Source organism: Pelobates fuscus, chromosome 12 (assembly GCF_036172605.1).
Source record: "Pelobates fuscus isolate aPelFus1 chromosome 12, aPelFus1.pri, whole genome shotgun sequence".
Lineage (NCBI taxonomy): Eukaryota > Metazoa > Chordata > Amphibia > Anura > Pelobatidae > Pelobates > Pelobates fuscus.
The window spans coordinates 90,199,128-90,220,760 of record NC_086328.1 but is presented as its reverse complement, the minus strand read 5'-3'; the positions used below and the strand labels follow the sequence as shown (position 1 = coordinate 90,220,760).

Below are 21,633 nucleotides of genomic sequence, written 5' to 3'. Positions count from 1 at the left end.
TCAAAAATATGTTATGTTTAAAGTTAGATTGTTCAGTCAATTTCCTTCTGGGACTGTCCTCTAATGGCAAGAAATTTGGCACAAATGCTGTCATAACTCTGGAACCCCTCATCCCATCACAACTGACCACATCCAAAGTTGTCTGACAGAAACATGCAATGGTGTAAACCTAAAATTGAAAAGAAAACAGGTCCTATTTCCACACATTCTATTTCAAAACTATAGATCATTGCTTGGCTGGATGACTGCGCCTCGTGTATAAGTACATGGAGAACCTAAATTCCACCAATATCTAGCTGTTGAGTAAACACAAACTTGACTCCTTCACTGTAGTAGCCCAGTTCTCAGGCTGAAGTGATATTCACACTATTACCAATAATAACACTGTAATTTAAAGGGTGAGAAACCTCGTAAAGCAATTGTTCTATCAGTAAGTATCTTTAAGAGCAAATCAAAGAAAATCAAACTTTTCTGCAAAATAAAGTCCTCTCAGACTTTCATGGTGCCAGAGTCGGAGCAGATTTTGAATTTTTTTTTTTAAATAAACTGGCATTGGTACTTTCTATGATTTATTAAGTGCCAACACAATATATAGCCCTGTACAGTGTGTTCTACAGGATGGGACTGATATTAATACAGCCTACATACATCTAACCATCTCCACCTCAAAAGGGACATGTGGTCACCCAACTGTAGGTGCCAAACGTCTACATTTCCAGGCATTTCTCATTCACTTAATGTGCTATAATGCTTCTTGAATGAGCACATCTCCATGGCATCTGTTACTTTGTTGTGGGAATGTGCTCAGAAATGAATCAATGTTGAATCACACTAAATTGCATTAGCATGAATAAGGAACTCCTAGGAATTAACGTGAAACTGTCACTTCTCTAGAAATAACATCATTGAATATAACACAGACAATCATGTATAACCTGTGTTGACTATCAGACGGCTCTCCAATTAGGCATGCCTAAGTCCTTGCTCTGACTGGGGCCTCAAAGCTGTTTAATTCACCTTAGGGCAGACTGATTCATTGGGTCCTCAGTCTGTGACCGAGGACTGACACTGGCCAGGGCCCTGGTGGCTTGCCCTGTGTGTGGCCTGGTGCAGGGCCGGGGAGCAAGAGACCAGACGGTCTGCAGCTCTGCATAGTGCAGAGTTGCAAACCACATGGTAGAGGTCTCACAACCTCGGCCAATCAGAGTGTTGCCACAGGTTACCACAGGAATGCTCTGACACTTCAAGTGCCCAAGCTCATGAGAGACCTACCACATGGTATGTCTGCACCTGGCGGAGCTGCAAACTGCATAGCAAGGCCACTGGACCACCAGAGAATTGATTACTTAAAACATGATATTGTTGTGGGGATTCATTGAAACACAGCCCACACATTTTTATATATATATATACATACACAGTTCGATGGGAGTTTTGCACTCCAGTTTTCCTTTAAGATTTGGCCCGGTGCTCAGCTGCACACAGGTACACCCTCCAAGAAAAAAGCTAGCACTCAAGGACTTCAACAAAAATGTAGGCATTTAATCCAAATGGTCATATATTTACACCCCTCCCCCCCCCCCCCAATAACTCACATACCATCCAGCAACACTCGCATTAAGCCTTATTAATTCTGTTACTCTCACCCCCTCCAACCATACTACACTCACCCTCCCATACTCACCCTATCACATTAACTCCCTTTTAAAATGGTAGTCACACACATCCTCCAACCCTGTCCTCCAACCCTGTCACACTCATCCACACTTTGTCATACTCACACTATAACATGAACCTCTCCAATCCTGTCACTCATTTCCCCCAACCATGCCACAAGCACACGGTCACATAAAGCCCTCTTAATCCTGTCAAGATCTCCTGCCAAACTCCCTCCGCAAATCGTACCACATTTATCCCCCAACCCTGTCACACTCTCCCCCACAACCCTGCCACTCACCCCGTTACATTAACACCTCTAATCCTGTTACCCTCACCTCTCCTTGCCATGTCACACTCCCTACCCCAACCATGCCACATTCATGCAAACCCCGTTATACTCACCCCACCATGCCACACACATCCTGTCACATTAACCTCCCTAATACTGTCACACTAACCTGTCTCTGCCATGTCACACTCCCTCCCCAACACTGTCTCATTCACGCCCTCTCACACTCACCCTCACTCAGAAATACACACAAACAAAGACACATTCTGACTGTATGTGTCAAAATGTGTCTCTCTGTACATCAGTGTGTTTGTGTATGGATATGAATGCATCAGTGTGTGTATGTGTGCATGTATTGGTGTTTGTGTGTCTGTAGCAGCAATGTGAGGGTGGTTTGGTATGGGCAATGCAAAGGTAAAGTGGCAACATATATAATTAACAAACATACAATACATTGGGAAACACATATAAAGAACATATAGGATAATATATATATATATATACAACGAGGAGACCCTTGAGACAAGGGGATCCCAAAAACAGTTGCTCTAAACACAGAAAAGGGCACATATATAGTACCAGATAATTAAAGGAAAAAATGAAGGGAAAGAGAGGGGCATCACATATAAATGGGGAAAGGGATGGAAAGGGTGGAAGGGAGTAAACAAAAAGAAACCCTATCTCCACCCTATACCTCCCACAGCTTCCTAAATAAGGGCTAGCTAAGGGCTGATAACCCCCCAAAAATATGTGAAGAGTCCCCACTATCATAAGGCAGACTGGAAATCCTGTAGACAAATGGGTTAAACAGACCAGGGATAAATAACCCTATGCTAGGTCCAGAAACACCACACAGGACTAAAGCTGCCTGCCTAAAAATCCTTAACAATCTGGTAAACTAACTAACTTATCCCATGGATTCTTTTTGTTTACTCCCTTTACCCATTTATATGTGATTCCCCTCTCTTTCCCTTCCTTTTTTCCTTTAATTATCTGGTACTATATATGTGCATTTTTCTGTGTTCAGAGCTACTTTTTGGGGGGATCCCCTTGTCTCAAGGGTCTCCTCGTTGTATTCATTATTGTTTGGGTTACCCCCTATTTTGTAGCTCTGAGGTAGGCTATTATAAGATAGATTCTACAACTTCACATGCTACTGTGACGCTGTGGCTCTACCTTATATCTCGTTCTCAATTAATATATATATATATATATATATATACAGTATCTCACAAAAGTGAGTACACCTCTCACATTTTTGTAAATATTTTATTATATCTTTTCATGTGACAACACTGAAGAGATGACACTCTGCTACAATGTAAAGTAGTAAGTGTACGGACTGTATAACAGTGTCAATTTGCTGTCCCCTCAAAATAACGCCACACACAGCCATTAATGTCTAAACCGTTGGCAACAAAAGTGAGTACACCCCTAAGTGGAAATGTGCAAATTGGGCCCAAAGTGTAAATATTTTGTGTGGCCACCATTATTTTCCAGCACTTAACCCTCATGGGCATGGAGTTCACCAGAGCTTCACAGGTTGCCACTGGAGTCCTCTTCTAATACTCCATGACAACATCACAAAGCTGGTGGATGTTAGAGACCTTGCGCTCCCCCACCTTCCCTATGAGGATTCCCCACAGATGCTCAATAGGGTTTAGGTCTGGCGACATGCTTGGCCAGTCCATCACCTTTACCTGCAGTATCTTTAGCAAGGAAGTGGTCGTCTTGGAGGTGTGTTTGGGGTCGTTATCATGTTGGAATACTGTCCTGCGGCCCAGTCTCCGAAGGGAGGGGATCATGCTCTGCTTCAGTATGTCATAGTACATGTTGGCATTCATGGTTCCCTCAATGAACTTTAGCTCCCCAGCAAACTGTTTGCAGGCTTTCTTGTGCATCATCTTTAGAAGAGGCTTCCTTCAGGGACAACAGCCATGCAGACCAATTTGATGCAGTGTGCGTCGTATGGTATGAGCACTGACAGGCTGGGCCCCCACCCCTTCAACCTCTGCAGAAATGCTGGCAGCACTCCTATGTCTATTTCCCAAAGACAACCTCGGGATACGACGCTGAGCACGTGTACTCAACTTCATTGGTTGACCATGGCGAGGCCTGTTCTGAGTGGAACCTGTCCTATGAAACCACTGTATGGTCTTACCCACCATGCTGCAGCTTAGTGTCAGGGTCTTGTCAATTTTCTTATAGCCTAGGACATCTTTATGTAGAGCAACAGTTCTTTTTTTCAGATCCACAGAGAGTTCTTTGCCATGAGGTGCCATGTTGAACTTCCAGTTATCAGTATGAGAGAGTGTGAGAGCGATAACACAACATTTAACACAGTTGCTCCCCATTCACACCTGAGACCTTGTAACACTAACAAGTCACATAACACCGGGGAGGGAAAATGGCTAATTGGTCCCAATTTGGACATTTCCACTTAGGGGTGTACTCACTTTTGTTGCCAACGGTTTAGACATTAATGGCTGTGTGTTGAGTTATTTTGAGGGGACAGCAAATTGACACTGTTATACAGGCTCTACACCTACTACTTTACATTGTAGCAGAGTGTCATTTCTTCAGTGTTGTCACATGAAAAGATATAATAAAATATTTACAAAAATGTGAGGGGTGTAGTCACTTTTGTGAGATACTGTATATGTAAAGGGATTATCGAATATGTAGAGAAAATGTTTATGGCACTGTTTTCTTATCTGTAACTTTTTTACTCGGAAAATTATTTTTTACAAGCTTTTTCAGCCAATCACAATTTTTATTTTTGTTTCCAATATTCCCTTTACACCAGTGCTTAAGTATACACGACATGGCTATGCAACCATACCTCGCAATTGTGTATACATGATAAGCATAATTGCAAATTAATTTAGTTTGCAAATCATGTCATAACTACAGTTAGAGAGCTCACAACGCAGAGACACAGGGAACCGCAACACTGCAAACCTCTAAACAATGAATGCAGGAACTGTCTCCCTGTATTCCATGCTGCAAGAACTTCCTTCACTATAACTACACTCCTTATAAACACACAATGCAACCACTATTTATTTTTTCACTATGGTTGTTAGTGGGGGGCTCATGTTTGAGGTTTGCCCAAGACCTCACATAGCCTAAAGCCGCTACTGGCGAGAGCAACGGAATGAGCTTCAGGCAGAGCAACGATGGTCCTGGGGCGGTGAGGGGGAAGTAATTCGAGCAGTACCAGGGACACTTTCTAGCATATTTATATATTACCAGATGCAGCACAGGCGTTCCACAGCCAGGCTGAGCAATCAGGCTGCAGGGGAAAAGTGAGGGCAGCCTTACAGTGTAGGGAAGAGTCTTCGCTACTAATAGGGCAATTTTTAATATTGTATGTGAAGGAAAACATTATCGTAATTATTCACTAAAGTTCACAAAACCATCTGGTTGCATATGGGGCCATTCAGCCTGCAACAATATTTAACAATGTTCAGATTTTGTAATTAATGCCTTGAATAGGCCTAAATTTGGTCTGGATTTCAGCAGGACTGAACGCTGCCAAACGGCTGAAATCTTGGCCCGGATTTAAAAAAAAATCTAAACTACTAACCTCCTGACATAGTGTGGGAAAACCTTTATAAGGGCTCAGTCTGCAATCAGTCTGAGATGAGCCCTTGCAAGGTGAAAAGGGATTCATTTTATAGAGTTGCGTTCTTTGTAATGTAACTTTTTGATTAGTTGTAACATGTTATTATGGATTTTAATTTGGTCTTTTTAAGTATAAAGAAAAGAAGAGTTACACGTAAGAAGACTTCTTATGGGCAAGTATAATTTTTATTTTTATAGGAATTAGTTTTATTGTCCCCTCATATTATTAAGTTGAGGTAGGGTCATTTAATTTTAATGAATGGTGACTAGGGATTGTGGATGCCTTCCCTCCCATGTAGAAGGGGTGGTGTGGACAGGGACGTGTCGACTTCCCATTACATATTTTAAAATCTCCCACCATGTACCAACATTATTCAACAGGCCAATCTTCATGCAGCACTAGTTTTAAAGTTTTGGTGGACATAGGGAGGTGAAATTCCTCCCTTATAGTAATATGGGATCTTATTGACCCCCATAGGCTTTTTATTAGTTTAGTGTTTGGTGCAGGGCCGCCCAAAAAGTAGACTACAACTCCCATGATGATTTGTGTGCCTTTAGCTTGCCTTTAGAATGACAAAGCATCATGGAAGCATCTGGGGATCTACCTTTTGGGCACCCCTGGTTTAGAGTATTTAATGCAGCAGCTGGATAGCAAGCACTGGCCAGTGGACACTATTAACCCTTGCACCATGAAGGGTTAACTATTTGTCCGCTGGCAATTCCTTCTTGCTTTATTATCTATTCAATTGCAGAAATGCAAATGAATGTTTTGTTAATGTGTGTCCTACCAGATGCATTCGATTTCAAAATTTTGCTAAAATTGTTGCTTTGCGAATCTTCTGAATCCTATCTTTTTGTACAGGATTCAGACATGAAAGCACAGATTTTAATCCGCATACTGAATGCATCAGGGCTACGTATTTAAATCCAGTCGGACTGACGAAATTCTGACCAGAATTGGCTTTAGCATATCTGTGGATTGCCATCAATCCCAAATTCGGTCATTATTTAGTGAATAACCCCATTTATAAGGGGAAACAAGCTGTCAATCTGTCTCTTGGCCTTTAAAGCCCACTTGTTAACCACATAAAGAACACGTGGTCAGCATGTGAGGGGATAAACTGTTGTAGAAAATGAGAGATTTACTATATCAATACGCCTTATGAGCGAGATTTTGGTAATTTTGCTAATATGCAGCAACTCAATACAAAAAATGATAACGATAAACCCTACAATATTTTATACTAATTGGATGTACCCTGTTTTACCATGTGAAAGGGTCATTTACCTACATAAATAAAAACAACTATTAGTAGATATACCCCTAATGAAAACATGCATGTATTTAATTATGCATTTTTCTTATTGGGGATATATCTACAAACAGCTTGCAACAGCTGCAAATCTCTTGTCTGCAGCCTTTTAAAGCCCTCCCCTTCTAACCCCGCCCAGACTTTATGAGGCTGTCCAATCACATACTTCTCAATGCAGGACAATGAGAAGTCTTTGCAAGGCAGGTGCTCTGGGCAATTGCTGCCTCTTGAGTTTAGCTCCACTGAGCTAAACAACAAAGCAGTACCAGGGCCTCTTGTGTGACAACCAGGGAGGGCTAGTGAGGGGTATAACAAGGTTAATTTATAAAACTGCCAATTTCTAATGAAATCTGCACTTTTTGTAAAATGAAAACAAAAAGAGGACACACTCTACACACATAAAGCACTCCGACAAGCTGAAGTGCTTTAGGTGTTGCTTTCATTCCCTTTAAATTGCACATTGCCACTTTAAAATTGTCATTCTAAAATCTGGAAGCAATATTATGTCATCTGTGGGCTTCTTTGTGCTTTAATAAGCATATTTTGTGTTTTAACTAAAAGGGGAACTGGGAACAAGTTTTGCTTTCTTATTTTGTTTTACCTCCATTCATCCACCCAGAAAGACGTATAACTTATTGAAATTTACAGATGAAGCTTCTTGCTAATCACTATAACCACAGCGTCATTAATGGCTGCTCTTCTAAACATTTGCCGCACACATTTCTCAGCTCCAGTCTCATTTAAAGAGACGGTATATGTATATATATCATATCATATCATCATCTGGTCGGAATCTCGCCTTTGGTCATATCTTACCTCGTGAGAACCAAAGAATGCGGAGTCTTGTAGTACTTTGTGCATACTCTCCAAACGGTTTACGTATGCGGCCTGAAAAGAGCAAAACATTCACATTTTACCACAAAATGAAACTCACAGAGACAGAGACAACCTGTGCCCCTCCCAACTGTACATTATATTATACATTATTTATTTATAAAACGTATACATTGAGATTTCTCTCATTTTCAAGTTTGTCCTGGGTTCACAAAACATTACATTGTTAGAATAGAATACAATATAACAAACAAAATACTATATATATATATATATATATATATATATATATATAAAAGATTCAGTGTAAAAAATAAATAAAATAAATGTGAACTGATCACAAGAAAGTCCACCGGTTCCCCATCTTCTAAAGCAGGGGTGCCCAAAAGGTAGATCGCGGATGTTTTAAAACTACAGCTTCCATGATGTCATTCTAAAGGCTTGCAAAGCATAATGGGAGTTGTAGTTCTACTACATCTGGGATCTAATCTGTTCTAGAGAATGTTATGACTATGCCTATTTTTTTTTTTTTTTTTTTTTTTTTATGAACTGGTGGTGTAGTATAGTATTTTTTAAATTCCTGCTGGGAAATAAAGGTCAGCAGTAACCTTTTTTTGAAACCAAGTGGTAGAATAGTGTCTAAAATCTGACGATAAACACCCAGATGCATGCGCGTCATATCACAGGACATTTGAAACCTTCTACACTGAATAGCGCTAAAGATCAGAAAATGTACATACGTTTAGTAGAAATACTGGCCAGCGGAGTAACTTAAAAAAGGAGAGAAACAAAAATACAAATAATGGTACAGTATGTATGAACGATATAATTCCACAAGAACAAAGGTGTTATATTCACACTCACACTTTGAGGAGCTATATCAGCTCGGTGTTAAGAGCCTGGACGGAATAATCCCCGTCTATGGATTTCTTGAGGTTCAAGATCGTTGGTGAATTTATCGGTGTAAGTATTCGTTATATGAAAAACAAGAGTAAAATACGCCACATGGTATAGTACGTAAATATAAAATATTGTAGTAAAAGTAGATGATCCTACTTACATATACTAGAGCAACGACCTGCTCTAGTTTGGAGAATTTCAGGTGGAATAATCCCCACCTCGGGATATAGTGGACCCAGGTATAGCAGCAAAGCAGTATTAGATAGGAAGGAGGACAAGAGAAATGACTGGATAGTTTAAAAAAAAATATATACTTTAATACAATAAGTAAAAAGTGAATAATACACTATAAAACCAGTCCTGTATAAAAGTCCAAAATTCTTCCTCACTTGACGCGTTTCGCCGAAGCTTTCTCAAAAGTGAATCATTATTCACTTTTTACTTATTGTATTAAAGTATATATATTTTTTAAACTATCCAGTCATTTCTCTTGTCCTCCTTCCTATCTAATACTGCTTTGCTGCTATACCTGGGTCCACTATATCCCGAGGTGGGGATTATTCCACCTGAAATTCTCCAAACTAGAGCAGGTCGTTGCTCTAGTATATGTAAGTAGGATCATCTACTTTTACTACAATATTTTATATTTACGTACTATACCATGTGGCGTATTTTACTCTTGTTTTTCATATAACGAATACTTACACCTATAAATTCACCAACGATCTTGAACCTCAAGAAATCCATAGACGGGGATTATTCCGTCCAGGCTCTTAACACTGAGCTGATATAGCTCCTCAAAGTGTGAGTGTGAATATAACACCTTTGTTCTTGTGGAATTATATCGTTCATACATACTGTACCATTATTTATATTTTTGTTTCTCTCTTTTTTTAAGTTACTCCGCTGGCCAGTATTTCTACTAAACGTATGTACATTTTCTGATCTTTAGCGCTGTTCACCTTTCTATTTTATCTGTCCATTTATCACAAGGTAGAGGGAACACCTTGTTGGTGAACTGCTGCTCACCCTTGAGAAGAGAGCGCTTATTACTCTTTTACATCTTCTACACTGAGTGTTAGAGAGGTGATTAAAGCATTCCAGCAGAGCTCGGAATAAAAAGGAACCCTTGGAATGTAAGGATAATGCAATAGAATCTATTTCAGTGTACAGAAACAGATACAAATATAGTAAGGAACTGAATTAGAGGAATACATAAAATGAATTTAATATCACTATAAATATATTACCTAGAGGGCTGCGTCACAACCAGTTCGAGCGACTGATAAATATATAAGACATCAAAGATATAGGTGTGTGAGTGCTCCAATAATAAGCATGAAATAATTAAAAACAACTAAGACTAATCTCCAGCAGCAATAAATGAGTTAAAAGTGACCAAATCTCAAGATACCGTATTTCAGAGATACTCTAAATGTAACATCATGTAGTTGTACATGTAGAGTTCCCCTGGGGCTATAAAACCCAGATCTAAGACACAAATTAGAGCCAGAACAGCTAAATTGTTAATTTGCAGTGAAAACAATACTTTTTATTATTAATGTAAAAAAAAAAAAATCTCTCAGTATTAACCTACAAGAGGTTTTTATGACAAAAATAGATATACCGTAGCCGAGTTGGAAAAGATTGCGCTGGAGAATAAGTGCTGGATAAAAAGGACTTGTAGTCTATGCGTTTCAACTTAAACCAAGACTTTCTCAAGACTCAGTACTAGTTTCATATCTGTTATATCTATTTTTGTCATAATATATGGCATGTTATATATTTATGTCTCTTGTAGGTTAATACTCTGAGAGATTTTTGTTTTTACATTCATAATGAAAAGTATTGTTTTCAGTGCAAATTAACAATTTAGCTGATCAGGCTCTAATTTGTGTAATAGATCTGGGTTTTATAGCCAGACATGATGTTATAACATTTAGAGTATCTCTGAAATACGGTATCTTTAGATTTGGTCACTTGTAATTATTTTATTGCTGCTGGAGATTAGTCTTAGTTTTGTATTATTTTATGCTTATTATTGGAGCACTCACACACCTATATCTTCAGTGTACAGAAACAGAAAAAAAAATCTATTATTGCCCCAATATGAATACAGCAGGCTTTATCTACCTGTTCAGAAAAATGTTTATAGTGTTCCTCACTAGCTAATGTATAGTAATGTCTGCATCGTTTGAAAAGTAGCATCTCTCTTCACCTAATCACACAGACCCTATATAGTCAGCATGGACCTAATGTTATTAAAGGACCACTATAGGCACCCAGACCACTTCAGCTCAATGAAGTGGTCTGGGTGCCAGGTCCATCTAGGGTTAACCCTGCAGCTGTAAACACAGCAGCTTCAGAGAAACTGCTATGTTTACATTAGGGTTAATCCAGCCTCTAGTGGCTGTCTCACTGACACCCGCTAGAGGCGCTTCCGCGCTTCTCACTGTGAAAATCACAGTGAGAAGATGCTGACGTCCATAGGAAAGCATTGAGAAATGCTTTCCTATGGACTGATTGTATGCGCACGCGGCTCTTGCCCATTCAGCGCTGACGTCAGAAGAGGGCGGAGAGTTCCCCCACAGAGAGATGGCCCGGCGCTGGAGAATGGTAACTATAGTGGTCCTTTAAGATACTTGCCAAGTGTCCCTATTTAGAAGGCAAAGTCCCTGTATTGGGCCTATATTCCTATGTCCCTTATTTTCATACTCTTTTCTAGGAGCTCTATATTGTTGCTAAGTCTGACATGGTTATTTATTTAGTAAGAATTGCCAGGAATTCAAAGTGAAATTCTAATTTAATGCTAAAGTAGCTCAACTTAAAAACAGAATTGAAATGGATAATATTTCTAATTCTACTATTTTAGCCTAAATTTTGAAATTCGCTTTGAATTCTCACGTTAGTAAATAACCCTGCAAGAGTTGCAACCCTGCAAGAGTTTTTGACTATTTTTACCTTAAACTTGAAATTCACTTTGAATTCACACTGAATAACAGAGCTTCACAGCAATAATACTCCCACTAATGTGTCTGTAAACTACAATAGATGTGTTTAGAAATCAGTCTGTGTAAATAAGATACAGTGCTCTTGTTATAAATTCCATTTTAGTTCCATAAATTGTTTTTAGTAAGTAATTTCTCAGAGCAGCCCCTTCCCTAGTCACTCATAAAAAGTGTCACTCTTTGTCCCGGTTTGAAATATTTGGAGGTACGTATTAATGCATTTCAATAACAACTTTGGATCTATTTATTTAACAGCAAGTTTGATTTTTTCTATTCCACCTAACTCTGGAACCAATTAGTTCTGTGCATAATCACATTTGCCTGGCAGCTTAATAGTTAAAAGTGTTTAAAGGATCACTATAGTGTCAGGAAAACAAACTTGTTTTCCTGACACTATACAACCATTAGGTCCCCCCCACTGTCATAACCCCCCTCCCTTGGCGCTGAAGGGGTTAAAACCTCTTCCGTTACTTACCTTAATCCAGCGCCGGGCTCCCTCGGCGCTGGTGACCTCTCCTCCCACTCCGACGTCAGCTCCCGAGTGGAGCGGAATGCGCATGCACGGCAAGAGCTACACGCTCATTCAAACAGTCCATAGGAAAGCATTTCTCAATGTTTTCCTATGGACGTTCTTCCCGCTGGATGCGAATTTAACTAGAGGCTGGATTAACCCTGCTATGTGAACATAGTTTCTCTGAAACTGCTATGTTTACATCTGAAGGGTTAAAGGAACACTATAGTCATCTAGATTACTTTAGCTAAATAAAGCAGTTTTAGTGTATAGATCATTCCCCTGCAATTTCACTGCTCAATTCACTGCCATTTAGGTGTTAAATCACTTTGTTTCTGTTTATGCAGCCCTAGCCACACCTCCCCTGGCTATGACTGAGAGCCTGCATGAAAAAAAACTGGTTTCACTTTCAAACTGATGTAATTTATCTTAAAACATTTTATCTCAATCTCTAAATTGAACTTTAATCACATACAGGCTCTTGCAGGGTCTAGCAAGCTATTAACATAACAGGGGATAAGAAAATCTTAATTAAACAGAACTTGCAATAAAGAAAGCCTAAATAGGGCTCTCTTTACAGGAAGTGTTTATGGAAGGCTGTGCAAGTCACATGCAGGGAGGTGTGACTAGGGTTCATAAACACAGGGATTTAACTCCTAAATGGCAGAGGATTGAGCAGTGAGGCTGTAGGGGCATGTTCTATACACCAAAACTGCTTCATTAAGCTAAAGTTGTTCAGGTGACTATAGTGTCCCTTTAAAACCTGGGGGACCTGGCACCCAGACCACTTCATTGAGCTGAAGTGGTCTGGGTGACTATAGTGTCCCTTTAATTAGTGGAGTAAATCACATCCTTTGTTCATCTCATATTACATTCCTTCACAAAGAAATGAAATGTTATGACGTATCTAAGTGCATTCCCCAAATAGTATACACCTCTGCATAAGCTTGAGGAATCCACTGAATGATTTGCTGACTTTAAACTATCTGTGCTATAAATCTGTGCAGGTGTAAAGGCAAAGGAGTGTAGGATCACAGAATTTGTTTTACTACAGGGCAGAGTTTAAGCATTGTGATTGGACTGCGATGTTATTATGGGAATGTTAATGAGAATTGCTGAGTATTTTATGATAGATGGAAGGTGTGTGGTGGTGGGAGCATCTCTATCAGAACAGGTTCATGGCCATATGGAGTTGTAGTGGTACAGATCATGATTGAAGTATAGTGATAAGACTTCTATGATGGGGTATTCTAGGGCACCATGTTAAAGATATCAAAATATGGGATCATAAGAAAAATAAAATAAATATAACATTTGCTAGCGGGATTTTAAAACAAACTGTTAAGAGATTTACCAAGCGTTATTCACAACAACAAAAAAGTGAATTGTGAATGCAAATTGAATTAAAATTTTTAGACTGGAATAGATGCACGGTAAACATTAAGGATTTATTCCAGTTTATTTATTTTGGCCTAGCATTTTAAATTCAGACAAATCACACTCTACAACAGGTTTATAACGCAAGGTATGCACTGTGGATCACCACAAAAAGGCGTGGAACCGTAAGTCCTTCAGGTCAAGTGACAGAGGTCATCTGTGAAACTGAGTGCCTTACCAAAATATTCTCCTGTCCCTTGGTAAATATGATGAATGTCTCCATGATATTTTCTCGGCTTTTCATTTGCTTGAAGTCTTTCTTAACGGGTCCTCCCTCAATCTGTTAGGCACAGCGAAGTGTAAGCATGTCATTCATCACCACACCCTTAAACTCACAACATTAAGAATACCCAGGAGACAAGCCTGTCGTTTAAGTATTTTGGCAGAATAGAAAATAAAGGACTCAGAAAATACAATCAACAAAAGGGGTGGGGGGGTAAATCACCATCTGGGTTCGCATTGATGGAAAGTATGAACACAGAATGAGAGTTTTATGCAAGTCATAAGATATAATAAGAAAGTCATACGTGATGAACAATAATAGAGTTAATCATTAAGCTCTTTTTTGTCCCATCCCACCATGCAGGAGAAGATCCATAGGACCCCATCTAACTAATGAAAACATGTATATCAAATAGTAATTTCAAACAATAAAGCTACAAACTGGACATGTGGATTACACTGGCCATTACGTATAATAAATATGTAATGAAAAATGATAACACTCACCGTGACACCTTCGATACGGAAACCTAACTCTGCTGTGGAGCTTACAGTCTCCCTCCACTGCATGTAGCGAGGCTTGGTGATGGCTCTCAGATCGTTCTCCTCACTTGTGGGGGCAGACGGATCAATACTCACCATCTTGTTATACATGTCTTTGCGTGGGGTAGGTTTCAGTAGGGCCTTCTCAAGTTCCTCCTCAAGGTATGTCCTACAGAACAGACATAAATCTCAATAATTAATGGGATTGTGTGGCTATGGGTTTCTGATGACACTTTAATGTTGTCCTAACTGTAGGGAATTGAAGAGTTATTAATGGCATATATTGACTGGGAAAATAACCGATTCAAAAATCATAAATATTTCAGGCACAGACAAAATGGCTTAATGGGATACCATAGTCACCAGAACAACTGCAGCTTAATGTGTGGTGTGTATAGTATGTCCCTGCAGGCTTTTTCATGTAAACACTGCCTTTTAAGCGAAAAGGGCAGTGTTTACATTACTGCCTAGGAACTCCTCTAGGTGCAGTCAATCAGACGGCCACTAGATGTGTTTTCTGGGTTAGTGCTGCACAATGTGCATTGATTTAATGCATCTCTATGAGTAGATGCTAATTGGCACAGCATGATGGTTTGCCGCGCCTGCGCAAAATCCTCTCACTGCTTTGATGATATCAGCCAAGGAGGCAGAGCGGGGATGGGGCCAGCCACAAGGAGACCCGTGTGGAACTAGAATAAAGGTGAGTAAATCACCTTTTACTTTGCTGACAGGGGGGTCGGGAAGCTAAACTTTTTTTTTTCCCACATCTATAGTGACAGGAATATATGTAGTGACATATATTCCTGTCACTATAGCTGTGGGGAAAAAAGTTTAGCTCCTTTAAGAATAACTGCAGAATAGTCCTCACCTTATACCCATTTTGCAGTCCATAATGCTAGGCCCTTCAAGTCCTTTCAGGAGGTCCTCCATCTTGATATACTTTTGACCCTCTCTCTCCACCTGGCCATGATAGGTGGGTACATATGGCTTGAGGGCATCCTGCATGAGTGCTTCCAGACACGCGTTTTCCACAGGACTGAACTTTTTCAAGATGTGGCCTCGCTCACTTGCCTTGAAGTTACCTGAGAAAGAGAGTAAATATAATAATAATAATTTGGTTTAGCAAACATTCATTAACAGGTTCATGAGAAAATTGTGTTGCTAGGTCTACCATATTTTTAAGTATTTCTAGCTATGATCCATATTGCCATGAGCATGTGACCCATTCGGTATTACATTATAAGAGCTCCATCAGCCAACATCCTATTACAGTTCAGCACAATGAATTATTTGTTACACAAAACTAAAGATATGATCATAATCTAATTCATAAGCAAAATGCATCTTTCTTTTAAGCTGGATATGTCTACAATACCTAAACCAGTTCCGTACCTATTAATAGGTGTGAATATCTTCTAGTGGACAACATAATTAGCAGATGAGGGTTCTGTAGATTACCATTTCTACCATTAGGTCAGTCTTCACTAAAGGATGTCAACAAACCCACCTACGACATTTTTCAGTATCTCTCCAACCACACACATACCCCGGTAACAATAACCATTTCCTACCACCTTCATGATCACCACCACCAGCAGAAACATCATGATGGGCAAGAACATAACTGAGAAACCATTTAGGTGGACCTGCTCAACACCAGTGCCAATAATTTCACAGGCACCCTGGAGACATTCTACACTAATAAATATTATTGATAAGACCAATAGCAGCCCATGTCCTCCGGATAGCCAAAGGAATGGTCTAGACTCTAGAAAGCAGAATATCAATGAACCAAAAAATTAGTATAAGTACGTACGAAAGACATCTGTCTGAAGATATAAGAGTAACATTAAGTCTATGTTCCACTCCTTCATATACATAAGAGAGAATAAGAGATACTTAAAAAGACAATACATTTCAGTAGTTCTAAACATAGCACCATCAAACCTACAGGTGAATGAATGCAAGGTGATGTACAGTCAACATTACAAAAAATGACCAAACCAGACTTTATGCAGCCCAGCTCAGACAACTATTCTGGAAACACATTTAATATCCAGTCACCAAATCAACCCCTCAGCAATAAAGGAACACTATAGGGTCAGGAACACAAATGTGTATTCCTAACCCTATATTGTAAAAAAAAAAAAACACACAAGCCCCCTGGCCCCCCATGTCCCACCTAAATAACTAGAAAACTCACCGTATTTCCAGAGCAGTTTAAATCTGCGAGTGCTGGCCCTGCCCTCGAACCGCCTCCTTGGCTGACATTATCAGAATTGATGATCTCAGCCAATCACAATCAAAAGGCAGAGTTTACATTAAAAAGCCTGCAGGGACATGGTATAAACACCAGAACAATTATATTAAGCTGTAGTTGTTCCAATTACTATAATGTCCCTTTAACACTAAGGTAAAAACCACTTTATGTAAATTTGATACACGTCCAACCACTATCCTTACCTAAACAGCTGCCATTATGTTAACACTACAAACCAAAGGGATTAACTCAAGAACCAAGGGTTACTCTCAGAACCACATACACTCTTACTGTTACTCTAACGATAACTAAAGCCTGACACTGATCCACATACACAAGACAATTGACAATAAACTTTTGCTCAGGCTGCAAACAGAAGAAATAAAACAAGTGATCACTGACAACACTAAAGACGATACCCTAAATAGCACATCAGTTAAATCCCAATACCGTCATTGCTATTACTGTCATGCCTCAATTGCAAAAGCACTTAATACATATTTAAACCAGATAACCTTCCCTCACACCGTCATACAATTTAACAACATCTCCAGCTAATACTACATTGATTTATAATCAAACATTGCATGTCCATTAATCTCTTCCTCTGGGTCCATCACACACTTCACTACTACAGATCACAACATGTACAGGAGATGTACATATTTTATAAATCTTGTAGTCATTTTCATACCAAGAGGGATTTATGCATTTCTCTCTCTTATGCAGCGTTGAACTTTAGAAACTAGGATCGAGGTGTATTAATATTTTATTCCATGCCTGCATGGGATCATACATTTCTTTCTGTAAAACCAATCAAAATAAGGAACGCATTTTCTTTTTCCAATCCTACCTTCGTGCCCAGCCAGCTGTACCCATGAATTCTGCCGTCGAAGGGACCAATGGACCATTGTGAAGAAGGTCTTCCATGATTTAGTCTACAAAACAAGCATCTAATTGTCAGGTTTATGAAAAGGTCAATTATTATTAGGAAAACACATTAACTGCTTAAATGATCATCACAATTTTAAATTCTATATATATTTTAATTACACATACTATTAAAATGTTTTGAATAAATGGTTTCATTTAATTGAGGACTGTTCATTTATGGCGATCTAAGAATGACAGATACATCATCTTAAATCCACAACATCGTAAAACTGGTTCAAACTGTTACATCTCTCCAAAAGGTTCTAAAATGACCTCCCTGTGTCTGCTTGCAGGAACTACAGTCAGATCACATTATATTGCTTTTAGCATGGAAAAGGCTGTGCCAGGTAAAAGCTGGTCTAATTCTTTCATCTGGAATTGATTTTCCAACCCTTTGGCTGCTGGCATTAATTAAGGTAATGGAATTTGAATGGGAAAGTATGGCAGGAAGGAAAGCGACAAAAAAAAAACAAGAGACCAAAGAGTTACAAGTTGATGAAAACACAAAAGGAGAGGCTGTATGAGGGTGAGGCTGGCACGGCTGTTACCATCACAGTGCGAGTACCGTAGTAAATAGCACATTTTATTAAAAGATAAATCTGAGAGCTGTCTGGCATTAGAGATTAAAGGAGTCAGTTAACATATTTCTAGTACTGAACACACACAATGATGATCACAAATGGCCTATATGTTAAATATAGCAGTTATTAGGAGAGCCTATATGTTAAATATAGCAGTTATTAGGAGAGCCTATATGCTAAATATAGCAGTTATTAGGAGAGCCTATATGCTAAATATAGCAGTTATTAGGAGAGCCTATATGCTAAATATAGCAGTTATTAGGAGAGCCTATATGCTAAATATAGCAGTTATTAGGAGAGCCTATATGTTAAATAAAGCAGTTATTAGGAGAGCCTATATGTTAAATATAGCAGTTATTAGGAGAGCCTATATGTTAAATATAGCAGTTATTAGGAGAGCCTATATGTTAAATATAGCAGTTATTAGGAGAGCCTATATGTTAAATATAGCAGTTATTAGGAGAGCCTATATGTTAAATATAGCAGTTATTAGGAGAGACTATATGTTAAATATAGCAGTTATTAGGAGAGCCTATATGTTAAATATAGCAGTTATTAGGAGAGCCTATATGTTAAATAAAGCAGTTATTAGGAGAGCCTATATGTTAAATATAGCAGTTATTAGGAGAGCCTATATGTTAAATATAGCAGTTATTAGGAGAGCCTATATGTTAAATATAGCAGTTATTAGGAGAGCCTATATGCTAAATATAGCAGTTATTAGGAGAGCCTATATGTTAAATATAGCAGTTATTAGGAGAGCCTATATGTTAAATATAGCAGTTATTAGGAGAGCCTATATGTTAAATATAGCAGTTATTAGGAGAGACTATATGTTAAATATAGCAGTTATTAGGAGAGCCTATATGTTAAATATAGCAGTTATTAGGAGAGCCTATATGTTAAATAAAGCAGTTATTAGGAGAGCCTATATGTTAAATAAAGCAGTTATTAGGAGAGCCTATATGTTAAATATAGCAGTTATTAGGAGAGCCTATATGTTAAATAAAGCAGTTATTAGGAGAGCCTATATGTTAAATATAGCAGTTATTAGGAGAGCCTATATGTTAAATAAAGCAGTTATTAGGAGAGCCTATATGTTAAATAAAGCAGTTATTAGGAGAGCCTATATGTTAAATAAAGCAGTTATTAGGAGAGCCTATATGTTAAATATAGCAGTTATTAGGAGAGCCTATATGTTAAATATAGCAGTTATTAGGAGAGCCTATATGTTAAATAAAGCAGTTATTAGGAGAGCCTATATGTTAAATATAGCAGTTATTAGGAGAGACTATATGTTAAATATAGCAGTTATTAGGAGAGCCTATATGTTAAATATAGCAGTTATTAGGAGAGACTATATGTTAAATATAGCAGTTATTAGGAGAGCCTATATGTTAAATATAGCAGTTATTAGGAGAGCCTATATGTTAAATAAAGCAGTTATTAGGAGAGCCTATATGTTAAATAAAGCAGTTATTAGGAGAGCCTATATGTTAAATATAGCAGTTATTAGGAGAGCCTATATGTTAAATATAGCAGTTATTAGGAGAGCCTATATGTTAAATATAGCAGTTATTAGGAGAGCCTATATGTTAAATAAAGCAGTTATTAGGAGAGCCTATATGTTAAATAAAGCTGTTATTAGGAGAGCCTATATGTTAAATATAGCAGTTATTAGGAGAGCCTATATGTTAAATAAAGCAGTTATTAGGAGAGCCTATATGTTAAATAAAGCAGTTATTAGGAGAGCCTATATGTTAAATATAGCAGTTATTAGGAGAGCCTATATGTTAAATATAGCAGTTATTAGGAGAGCCTATATGTTAAATATAGCAGTTATTAGGAGAGCCTATATGTTAAATAAAGCAGTTATTAGGAGAGCCTATATGTTAAATAAAGCAGTTATTAGGAGAGCCTATATATTTTATTAATGACACGGAGGCTCCTATTATGCTATCTCTTTCTTACTTTATTCCTCAGCAGCAAAGAAAAAATATAACTGAAAGAGAAAAAATATGTAGAATATGAAATATATATAGATACAACCATATCTGCCTAGTAACAGGGCAGCCAATCAGTCTCTAGGAACAGTCCATAAATCTCCATCCTTGTATTTCCACTTCCTCTTTCTTTGCTGCTGTCCTCAGACCAGCTAAGTATTATTTTTTCTCTCCTAAATTGTGTGCTTGATTGTATTTATTAGGGTTTTATACCCTGTGTTTACTACCCAATATTATTGTTGATTACAGTATTTGCTGTTTTTTTCTGTATATTTTCGTTTATTTTCGTTTTATTTCGTCTATTTTATTGAGGTTTCTTGTTACTGTTTGCCTCCCCTGAGTTCTTTTCCGCCGCTTCCCCTGTCTGTGTTGGCTTGTCTCTCACCCAGACAGGGTTCGCGGCTAGCAGGGGAGACTGACATCGGAGTTTAGTGCTCCTCGATTCCCTTCCCTCTCCCCTCGCGGCTGCGTGTGCGGCCGCGTTTGTTTGCCGACCCGATAGCTATCTCCTCGCACCCGCTGGTGCGAGGGAGTTCCCGGCCGCGTGTGATTCACGCGCTCCCCGGCCATTGGCGGGGGAGGAGCTTAGTGGCAGCGTGGCGCGCTCTGCACACGGCGGCCATCTTCTGCCTCATCGCACGAGGGCTGGGCGGCTTTTTTCTACGGGTCGGCTCCCTTACCTCTCCCCTATACTGTTCTGTGCAGGTATTTTGCTTGTGGGTTAATCAACCCCTATTGTTAACTCTTTGTGTTCCCCCTAATACTGCCTTGACTCAATATTGCTCCGGTTGATCGGTGCCTGATTTATTATTTAAAGGTACAGTACATCATTTTGTTTTCTCTACTCTGCACATTATGCAGGCTGGAGGTGAGGGTTCTGGTAGCCCCAGTTACCCCATTATGGACCCCTCTCAGACTCCTCATGCAGGGGACTTGGGCCTTACTCCCTCCCAGGAGTTCCAGGCCCTTATTGATTCTACTATGCAGAGGGCTCTGGCTTCGGCCATGGGGACCGTGTCCTCGTCCCTCTCCCACACTATCCAACAGGCGTTAACACTGCCTTTGACCCCTGTCATGTTGCCTGCTCCCACGCCTGCAGTTCAGACTCAGGCGGGTCGCAAGGCTCAAACAAAGGTTAAACATGTCTCTCCAGATGTGACGCAGGCGTTACCTGCCCTGACTGACGTGCCCATGGCCGTCCAAGATGGCGCGTTTCCGCGCAAGAGAGCCGCTGGCCGGGCAAAATCGGCCAGAAAATGGAAACGGGCGCGTGCCCGTGATGAGGGATCGGATACCGATCAAACTGGAGAGTCGGATTCGGACCCCCCTGACTACGCCTCCTATGAGGAGGGGGGCTCCGGCGATGAGGCGGAGTTTGACGCTTCGGCACTTCCTCCGGGTGAGGGGCAGGACATCTGTGATCCTCAGGGTTACCCCCTGTTCGATCCCGATGATCTCCGCCACCCTCGCTCGGCGGAATGGGACCCGCCCGCGCACATTGCTAGTTATCTGG

The 21,633-nt window shown here is 39.4% G+C and overlaps 1 protein-coding gene across 2 annotated transcripts in view; it reads right to left on the bottom strand.

Annotated features, from left to right (window-relative positions):
• LOC134579525 (inositol-trisphosphate 3-kinase B-like) overlaps positions 1-21,633 on the bottom strand; it is an 81,097-nt gene that overhangs the window by 5,234 nt on the left and 54,230 nt on the right. For both annotated transcript variants that reach the window (XM_063438842.1, XM_063438843.1), the window contains 5 exons: positions 17,457-17,541; positions 15,212-15,425; positions 14,308-14,512; positions 13,757-13,858; positions 7,705-7,776 (listed from right to left, as the gene is read on the bottom strand). In XM_063438842.1, the coding sequence (XP_063294912.1) occupies positions 7,705-7,776; positions 13,757-13,858; positions 14,308-14,512; positions 15,212-15,425; positions 17,457-17,541 (678 nt within the window). The remainder of the gene's footprint in view (positions 1-7,704; positions 7,777-13,756; positions 13,859-14,307; positions 14,513-15,211; positions 15,426-17,456; positions 17,542-21,633) is intronic.